Source organism: Sesamum indicum, linkage group LG10 (genome assembly GCF_000512975.1).
Source record: "Sesamum indicum cultivar Zhongzhi No. 13 linkage group LG10, S_indicum_v1.0, whole genome shotgun sequence".
In the NCBI taxonomy this organism is placed as follows: Eukaryota; Viridiplantae; Streptophyta; class Magnoliopsida; order Lamiales; family Pedaliaceae; genus Sesamum; species Sesamum indicum.
This window is the reverse complement of record NC_026154.1, coordinates 8,760,250-8,769,982: the sequence shown is the minus strand read 5'-3', so window position 1 is coordinate 8,769,982 and position 9,733 is coordinate 8,760,250. Positions and strand designations below refer to the sequence as shown.

At 35.9% G+C, this 9,733-nt stretch overlaps 1 protein-coding gene across 2 annotated transcripts; it reads left to right on the top strand.

The window, feature by feature from the left end:
• On the top strand, positions 299-8,770 carry LOC105172220 (serine/threonine-protein kinase Nek3). 2 transcript variants are annotated; one of them, XM_011093592.2, is made up of 15 exons: positions 299-589; positions 1,260-1,410; positions 1,808-1,874; positions 2,257-2,322; positions 2,704-2,750; positions 2,958-3,003; positions 3,105-3,185; positions 3,277-3,319; positions 3,395-3,444; positions 3,529-3,610; positions 3,774-3,823; positions 4,962-5,035; positions 5,322-5,373; positions 6,216-6,659; positions 7,768-8,770. In XM_011093592.2, the coding sequence occupies exons 2-15, from the start codon at positions 1,325-1,327 to the stop codon at positions 8,443-8,445; spliced, it is 1,866 nt and encodes a 621-aa protein (XP_011091894.1). In that variant the 5' UTR covers positions 299-589; positions 1,260-1,324; the 3' UTR covers positions 8,446-8,770. The 2 variants fall into 2 exon arrangements, with proteins under 2 accessions (XP_011091894.1, XP_020553180.1); XM_020697521.1 differs by lacking the exon at positions 1,808-1,874 and adding an exon at positions 1,561-1,627.

The following is a 9,733-nucleotide window of genomic DNA, read 5'->3' as shown; positions in this document are numbered from 1 at the left end:
TATTAAAAAAAAAAACGAAAGAAAAGTAAAGAAAACTAATCCGTTAATGGAAAATTTTAAAAATTGAATAAGTTAATTTTTCTTATCAGTTAAAAAATATTTTTAACTTCATTAAAATTAGTACAATAATGTTATTAATATAAATATTAATATAAATGACACTAATATATAATATAAAAATGTGATAAAAGATAGAATATCCACACAAGTGGCGTGTCCTATCCTGTATAATTCGAAGTATCCTTCGTCGCTATGTGACTAATATAGAGTGATTGAGTTTTGCCAGTTTAATTGATCAATGCTGTTCTTGTAGAGAGTTTACTAACACACTTAAAAGATCTCTCTCTCTCTCTCTCTCTCTCTTCATTTTGTCTGCTTGCAGTTTTCTCGTTGATTGCCACTTTTCGGTCGATATATTCTCTCTCTAAAATGTGTAGTTGGGACTGAGCTAACCATTGGTGGAACAGCTGCAATGGAGGAGCAAGGGGAATAACACCTTTCCTGCGCTTCTTTATGCTCAACTGCACCCGACATTGCAACGCTGTCGTTTTGCTGCTCAACTACCTTGCACTCTCGCTCTCGTGATCTCGTACACTCCGGACTACACTTAAGATGAACTTCCTTGATTTCTTCTCTTTTTTCTTTCTATTCTCAGCTTTTCTTTTTTACAGCTTCTTTTCTATGAAATCAATGAATAAATCTGTTGAATTTGACTGCCACACCTTTCTTTCTTATTTCCTCTCTCTTTTTTGTGTTCACTTGCACCTTATTTTTTAGCTGCATTTTACTATTTTACTTCACATTCTACTTTCTTGATCAGTTATAAATTTCTGAGATTTGATTTTGCTGATGTCGAGGCTTATTATGTGACGCGCATTGCTTTCTGGGCCTGGATCTTTGTTGCTGATTTTCAGTTTGTTTGACGTTTTTGTTATATGGTCTCTGTAACCGCTTGTTTACTTATAGGGTCCTCTAATTGGTATCACGTTCAAATTTTGGTTGATAAATGCATCGATTTTTAAATTTTAAATTATTTAATGTGATTGTGGTGCATCACATTAGTACTGCAGCTGCTGCAGAATATATATGTGCTGTTATGGAATGATTTGCTGTGCAAATGTGCATTTATTTGGTGCTATTTACTTTGTATGGACGTTTTTGAAGTGTTTCTCTTTACCTTTTCTGTTTTCTTATTCCTAATTTCTTGAATGAGTAGAACAAATTAAATTTTTCATATTTATTTATGTGCATTGTGACAGGGCTAAAGATTTTGGCTCCGTGGGCTTGTGATTGATTCATAGAAGGAAGTCTGGTTTAATAGTCGATGGAGAACTATGAAGTACTGGAACAGATCGGGAAGGGAGCCTTTGGCTCTGCACTTCTTGTGAGGCATAAGCATGAAAAACAAAAGTAGGTGCATTAAGCTAACTGTCTTTGTTTTTTATCCTTACCTGTTATTTGTAGTTCTTGTAACAGGAGTAATATTGTATGAGTTTCTGGTCCATGGTTAAGTCTGGTTGGTGTTCACATAATTTGGTTGATTTTTGTGTTAAAATAAAGGTATGTGTTAAAAAAGATTCGTCTTGCTCGCCAAACAAGTAGGACACGCCGATCTGCACATCAAGAGGTTAGTTCCCCCCCCCCCCCCCCCCCCCCCCCCTATGCATTAAGCTAACTGTCTTTGTTTTTTATCCTTACCTGTTATTTGTAGTTCTTGTAACAGGAGTAATATTGTATGAGTTTCTGGTCCATGGTTAAGTCTGGTTGGTGTTCACATAATTTGGTTGATTTTTGTGTTAAAGGTAAGGTATGTGTTAAAAAAGATTCGTCTTGCTCGCCAAACAAGTAGGACACGCCGATCTGCACATCAAGAGGTTAGTTCCCCCCCCCCCTCCCCCCTCCAAGTATTATTAATATTTTCTTGTATATTATTTGTTCTTTGATAATGTTGTACTCTAGTTTCAGCTGTTTGGGCATTTGACTGCCAAAATTTCTTTAAGATGCTTATTGTTTTGAGCACCGATAATCATTGAAATTGACACTGAAGAGAAAACAATAGATGATCATCAAGAATCGAATGATGCTTCATAAGCTTGTCCTTATGAGTTACGCTATTTACTGGTTTTTAACAGTGGCCCATATTGTATTGCTCACTTGCTAATTGTTGGGATAAATCCCCACCCCCACCCATATATATTATTGATGCCTTTCAAATATTGTCACATTATCTACTAAAATGTTTTATTTTTCCAATAGATGGAGCTTATATCCAAAATGAAAAATCCATTCATCGTTGAGTACAAAGATTCGTGGGTGGAGAAGGTAAAGATGAGACGTGTTTTTATGAGAATTATTCTTTTCCATATCCTGATAGCAATTCATGTAATGTATGGATTCTGGAGAATTAGAAGGATAGATAAATAGAGTGATCTATGGCTAGATCATCACTGGTGAATAGCCATAACTGAGTTTGTTACCAAACTTTTTGTTTAATCATTGTCTAAAATTAGATTGTCTTCAAGACACTGATAATTACTCTCAAACAACCTATAGTCATGCTACTTAGGATCACGAAAAATAAAAAGAAAAGAAAAGAAAATGAGAAAACTGGTGATTTACGGTTACAATTGGCACCTGCAGTAAGCACGCATGCATATCTGAACTCAAAGTTGGAATTAAAATTATGTGTTGCTTTTGATGCAGGGTTGCTATGTCTGCATTATCATAGGTTACTGTGAAGGTGGAGACATGTAAGCTATTTTTCTTCTTCAGACTAGAGGTTTATCAGAGATCTATGCATTGACAGACTGATAAAACCCCTCTTCTCATGGATTCTCATGCACAGGCAAATAAAGGAACACAATACTCATGGACATGGACATAAACAAGAACATTCTTTCCAATAATATTGGGAAGACATATATTTTTAACTTCTTCTGCTGCTTTTGGTTTTGCAGGGCTGAAGCCATAAAAAAGGCAAACGGCGTCCATTTTCCTGAGGAGGTACTTTATTTGTTAATTCATGCTTGTTACTTATGCCCTTTTATGTCATAGTCCTTAAAATCGTCAGCTGTAAGCTTCTAATTTGGGTTCAATGTTTGCAGAAGCTATGTGTATGGCTTGTTCAACTACTTATGGCCCTGGACTACTTACACATGAATCATATTCTTCATCGAGATGTCAAAGTCAGTTGCACTGCACTGTCTCCTTGGTAGATTTAGTTATTCATGTTTATATGGTCTTTGTTCAATAATAATTTTATGAAACTTTTTGCAGTGTTCTAATATATTTTTAACAAAAGATCAAGATATTCGTCTAGGTAACAGATTATCTGTATTTAGACTTTCATTTTTGGTCTTTTCGAGGATGTTGCTCAACTGCTTGGTGATTGCAGGTGATTTTGGACTTGCCAAATTGTTGACTTCAGATGAATTTGCTTCCTCTGTAAGTACTATGGTTGCATGAATAATTTTCTTATATGTATGACCATCTTCATATTGGTTGGTTCTGTTGTTTCTGTTCTTTCAGATAGTTGGAACTCCCAGTTACATGTGCCCTGAGCTACTTTCTGATATTCCATATGGCTCTAAATCAGACATATGGTCCCTTGGTAAGTTAAAGGTTTTTCTCGTACATAATCACTCAAAATTTCACACATGCACAGAGGTACAGATTCTTGTGCTTCTTATGCTTGAAAGTGGGTCCTAATTACTTTTGATACATCTTGGATTTTATCTAAAATGTGGTCATTTCTGTAACATGATGTTATCCAGGATGCTGCATATATGAAATGGCAGCACTTAAACCCGCATTCAAGGCATTTGTAAGTTGCTGCTAAAACCTAAGTAGTCATGGTTATGGTGAATTTGTTTGTAAAGCATATGTGGCAATTGAATCTAGTGAGGATTAAATAGCCAATTCATATCAATCACGAGTGCTAATGGAGCATAATTACTTGACAAAGAAACCCTTAATGCATGCTAGAACAGCCAATTAATTTGTTGAATGATTACTTCATTTGGAAGATCAGTTCCCAATTCTCCCCCATGTGCAGGTGATATTCTTTGTGAAGTCGCTAACATTTGAATTTCTCTGTTATCCACAGATGACAGGGCAATTAGAATTCAATGATTGTTGTTTGGCTTGAATTTGATACTATTTCTCATGATCCTAGTCCATCCCTAAAAATTTACAACGTAGGAGAAGAAGCCCCATTATATAAATTGGTCCAAATATTACCTACAGCCAACCAACATACGGTCTCATGTAGTGAGGGCCCCTCCTTTGGCCTGTCCTACTTTGAACATTCACGCACAGGTCCCACCCCTAGGCACAAAGGACACCATATTAGATGATACACTTTACTAGAAAGCTTATGCTATCAAAGAGGACTGACTTTTTTAATTAAATGCTTCTAAATAATTCATCTCAATAGCTTGTTAAAATCTTGTGATGTCATCTTTATATCTTGACCCATGATATAGATTTTTGGTTTTTGACATAAAATTTTTGTATCGGGCTCATTAGTTTTATATGTTGTATTTCTGTTGATGTATTAAGATGAGTGGTCAATGTTGTCAAGACACCCTATGCAGCGTTGTAGGGTTGAAATTGCACTTCCTTTAAAAAGCTTGATTACTGGATTTCCTGAGCAAGAAATCAGTTGATGATCTGATGCTAGGAGGGATACCTTTTCTCTTGTTTGATATCATAAAACCAGTATGCTTTTATTTGGCTATAAACATATCGAAGTCTCATTTGAGCGATTAACAGCATATGATGGAGAGATTTAACTGGTGGTATTCTTACACATAAACCTTGAAGCTCCACTTAATTTTGTTTGCTAATTAACAGTTACTAAATATATGTTACTGTTAACTTCCTCAATTGACTGAGATCTACTCTGTTGGTTTCTGATGGTAGTCTTTTGAGATGGGGCTTTCTTGTTCTTCTATGATCAGGATATGCAGGCTCTCATCAACAGAATAAACAAGTCAATTGTTGCACCTCTACCCACTAAATATTCTGGTGCATTGTGAGTTTCTTCGCTCTCTTGCTTTTTGTACGTGTGATCTCCATACTTCCTATAGATTACTTACCAAAATCTATTAAATCAAATCTCTTTGCTAAAAACTACTTAAGACTAAAGGACAAATCCTTGATTGTTGTGATATGGTTGTAAGACATTGCTTGGATAAGCTATTATATCTTGATGGGAACATTCATGAAATTTTTGGATTTTCCTGGAAGAAATTTCTTCATTATATGTTATTAACTTGCTCCAGATACTGGATCATATAATTACTTTGCTTGTCTCGCAGTCGGGGTCTGGTGAGAAGCATACTGCGGAAAAATCCAGAACTTCGACCTAGCGTAAGCTCTATCCTCTGACTTGGAATTAACAATTACAGATTGATTCATGACAAAGATTGCAATTTTCTTTGTTACAGTCTGCTGACTAGTTCCTTGTGAGCTCAAAATGGTTGCATAATACTTATATTTTTTGATTCTGTCTGCTTCAATTATATATCTGCTATCTTTTTGGATGAAGTGGACAAGTTTTCCATCATACAAAGCTGAAAAACTTTTACTTGTAAATTTTATCTTTCTCTATTTCCCATTAATTTAACTCTAGGTAGTGCAAATAAATTTGCAAGACAGGTGAATAGTGGTCACTTGCATAGCTGCCCAATGGTTTGCCAAAATGGATTTGCATATCATTTTGAAGTTTAGAAGTAGTTTCTTATTTGTGTGAGTTTTTGTTCTATGGAAGTTGAATACCATTCTAAGTCAAACGTGTGCTCTCATGAAACACTGTTTGGTGAACTGAAGATTGTATTTGATAAATAATATAGAAGTTCCTTCAAGAGGAAAAAGAGAATTACTCTGGTTGATAAATAATATTTGATTGTCTTAGATTGTATTCCTTGCCACAACTCTGACAGTGAGCTTGATGTCTTGCTATCTATTATACCCATCTAAGACATAAACATGAACCATAGCTGTAACAGAAAACACATTTGACAGATGTCTTGCCTGGTGAGCATCTTTTGGTGGTATCTCGAACAAATCTAATTTTTCATTTTTCAAGTAGGGGATTAACAGAATGATATATTAGTGCATAATTTCCAGAAATATCATTCTGTTGACTTTATTCGCTTTGCTTATCAGTCTTACTCAATTTACCATACCAATGTTAATAACAATTGTGGCAGGCTGCAGAACTTCTGAAGCACCCCCACCTTCAACCCTACGTGCTTAATGTTCATCTCAAGCTCAACTCCCCCAGGCGTAACAGTCTACCCTGTCAATGGGCTGAAACAGAAACAAGAAGCACTAGGAAAATCAGATTTTCAGAGCCCATTAATGTTCCACTTCCAGGGTATAGAGAGAGAAGATTATCATGTGAAAACAGCAGGACTTTGAATCCTAGTGTATCTGAAGCTGAGCAACATTATCATTCTTCCAGTAGGGAAATTGGTAGCATCCCTTTCAACCTGCACCAGGCAATGGAGCCCTTGTCCACTAGAAGCACGCATGAAGCCACTGTCTTCACAAAAAATGTTATTTCAAAAATCCCAAAGGCCCAGAAAACAGCACAGTCAAAATCTTCACCTGCATCAAAAAGAAAACCAGAGTGTCCGAAGAATCATGAACAGGTAAGGTTACAGAAAACTATCTGCAATTCACATTCTTTCCCAGTTCTTAAATTATTAAAATGTTTGAGATGTACATCAATTCGCCATTTCCTTAACGTATTCATTTTGCCTCTCCGAAGATGTCAATTTCTTAGGAATATAAGTTACTGAGTATTAGGGTAGAGTAGATTATCTTTGTTTCCGTACACTACCCTGTAACTATCTCAGACTTAAACTATTAGAGTTTCACTTCTAAATGTCAAGGACAAGGGTTCGACCTCAAGCTAATAAACCAAATTCAAACAAATACTTAGTAAAATTTGATTGTGCATCAAACAGGTTTCAATATTACTAATATTAAACTTAGAATAAATCTTTCGCAATTTTTTTGTTCCTCTTAGTCAGTATTGTTCAACAGATTACAATCTCTATTTACATTTGACAGTTGCTGATATAATTTACAACAGCTTAAATATTTTTGACTGGTTTTCTCAATGAAAAAGTGCATCATGCCATAGTTGTAGCAGTTCCATTACCATTTGTCTTAAGAGATGCTACGATAGCAGAATGGATGGAGGTCCTACCTTTATATAGGGAGTAAATAAACCATACGACGTAGATAGTATGCACAAATGATGTCTGAGAACAAGTCTCCTCCTACTTTGGATCTTCTTGGAAATGCATCTGAAATGAACTTGTATCTGAAATTACAGAACTTCATGAGGTTATGAGAAAAGTAGTGTTCTGTGTTCTATGTACAGAGACCATGCAATCTCAGTAGTTGCCAGTTTTTTCTGATAAGAAAGTTAGCATCCATATTTTGAGTAATTGATGTCCCATGACAACTATTTGAGACTTTCTAGCGAACAGTTCTCTGTGTCTGAGGTTTCTTTGTTTGTGGGTACAAATATTACTAAGTAAATTATCAAACAACTAAATTTTTATTGCAGTTTAGCAAAAAATGACACGAGGAAACTAAATCTCTAGCTTTTTTAGTTGGTAGTTCAAAAAAACTGTATCAAGGAATTACTTTATGCTCTATCCCAAGCTATTCAGTAGCTAAATCGTAGAGATACTATTAAGGCTTTTCTCTTGGCACATACTTTCACTGACCAAATGCTGTGTACAGCTTCCGGCTTCAAGAACCTTGATTAAGAAACCTGTTTCTACTACTAGGCGAGCTTCTTTGCCATTGCCAGGCAAAAATGTTGGTCACAAACTTCACAAGCAGCATAGCGATACTCATCTTGGAAACTTTAGTGGTACCTGGTCTCCAGATGTTTCCGTCCATGCCCCTCGAATTGACAAGATGGTTGACTTCCCTTTAGCTTCTTATGAGGAACCCTTCTTTCCTATCTGTAGAAGTTCATCAGCCTCTGCCCAAGGTTCTTTCAGTTCACCGCAGCATGACCATTCTATTATGAAAGACAGATGTACCATTGAGGTTCCTGATAAATCTGGTGGACTGAGCTTCAAGAATTGGCAAGGATTACAAAGCCCTAAACTTCGAAAGGATAAGGAAGGAAGTGACTATTCTGATCAAAATGCCACAGCTGGTGCATCAAGCAGGACGTCGTCAGACCAACGGCGCGGTCGCTTTAAAATGTCTTCATACCGACAGCGAGCTGAAGCATTGGAAGGTTTGCTCGAATTCAGTGCAAGATTATTGCAAGAAGAGAGAATTGAAGAACTCGGGGTTTTGCTAAAGCCATTTGGCCCAGGCAAAGTATCGCCGAGGGAAACTGCTATCTGGTTGAGTAAGAGCTTCAAAGAAAATATGCTCAACCCAGAAGGTATAAGTCATTAAAGCAGCCTGCCCATGCGTACAGTCTTGGTGATGTAATTTTCCATGGTTCCTAACCTCTTGGGATGCAATGGTATAGGAAGCTGATAGATAATCCTTATCAATTCTTCTAGACCTTCTTCCGCTTAATAGTCTACTTCACCGAGAGTTCAGTTGCTAGTTGATAAAAAAATGGATTATCTTTACTTTGTGCAGAATGGTACTCTTCATTTTATCGGAAACCATGTTAGTGATCAAGTATAGTTTCCCAAAATTTCTATTTTGTACTTCTTATGCTGTTCTGTGTTAATGTGAAGCTTTAGCCTCAAATTCTGACCTTTTTATCATGCATTGGTGCCCAACCCAGCATACAGCAGCAAAGAACATGGTTCTTTACTGGAAATAACGTGTTCAATATATTGAGACTCTATCTCGACTTCTCATTTATACGTCAGATTACAGATTGGTCCTGGATATTATCATGTACCTGGAGCTTCACTTTTGATGATAAAATTGGGAAAAATGCAATTTACACTATTTGATATTATAAATGTGCAAATTACTCTATAAAAAAAATAGCAATTTACTCCTTGTGTTTTAAAAATGTAACAATTTATCCCCTTATACTTTTTGTAATGAAGCAATTTACCCCTCTTTTATTGCTTCATTTTAAAAATTATAAGAGGGTAAATTCCTATTTTTTTAATAGGGGTAATTTGTTTATTTGCAATATCATTAAATTGCATTAATCCCTGATAAAATTAGTCAAATGTAGTTGCCTTAATTATATTATCCAGAGTCTCTTTACCCAACATTACACTGAAGTAATCATGTGTAGGTGATTGTTCCTGACGATTCTTGGTTCTGGCATAATCTTCCTTTTACTACATGAAGAGGGAAATAAAAGGACTTCCAGGACACAGGACTAACAAAATTTCATATCCAGCTAGGCAGTGGTGAGAGGGTAGCGGCTGTCGACGTTTCTACCCCATCGGCTTTTGTATTCACATTACTGGAATTTATGTCCATTGCTGGCCTGGAGGCTGAGAAATCAACATAAACCAAGCGGAGGCTGCCGTTGGATGCGTGGAATCAGAAAGTTGGGAGACTCATCTAAAGAAAAATGCTATTTATACAAAAGGTTAAATACAATATATCTCTTTTATATTAAAAATGAACAATTTATCGCTCTGTAAAATAAAAAAAAAATATAATAATTCACCTCATAGTTCTTTTCAAAATGAAGCAAAAACACCCATCACACAATTTGATGTATTATACATGCTTTTCTCATTTTTTTTAAGAAAATGAT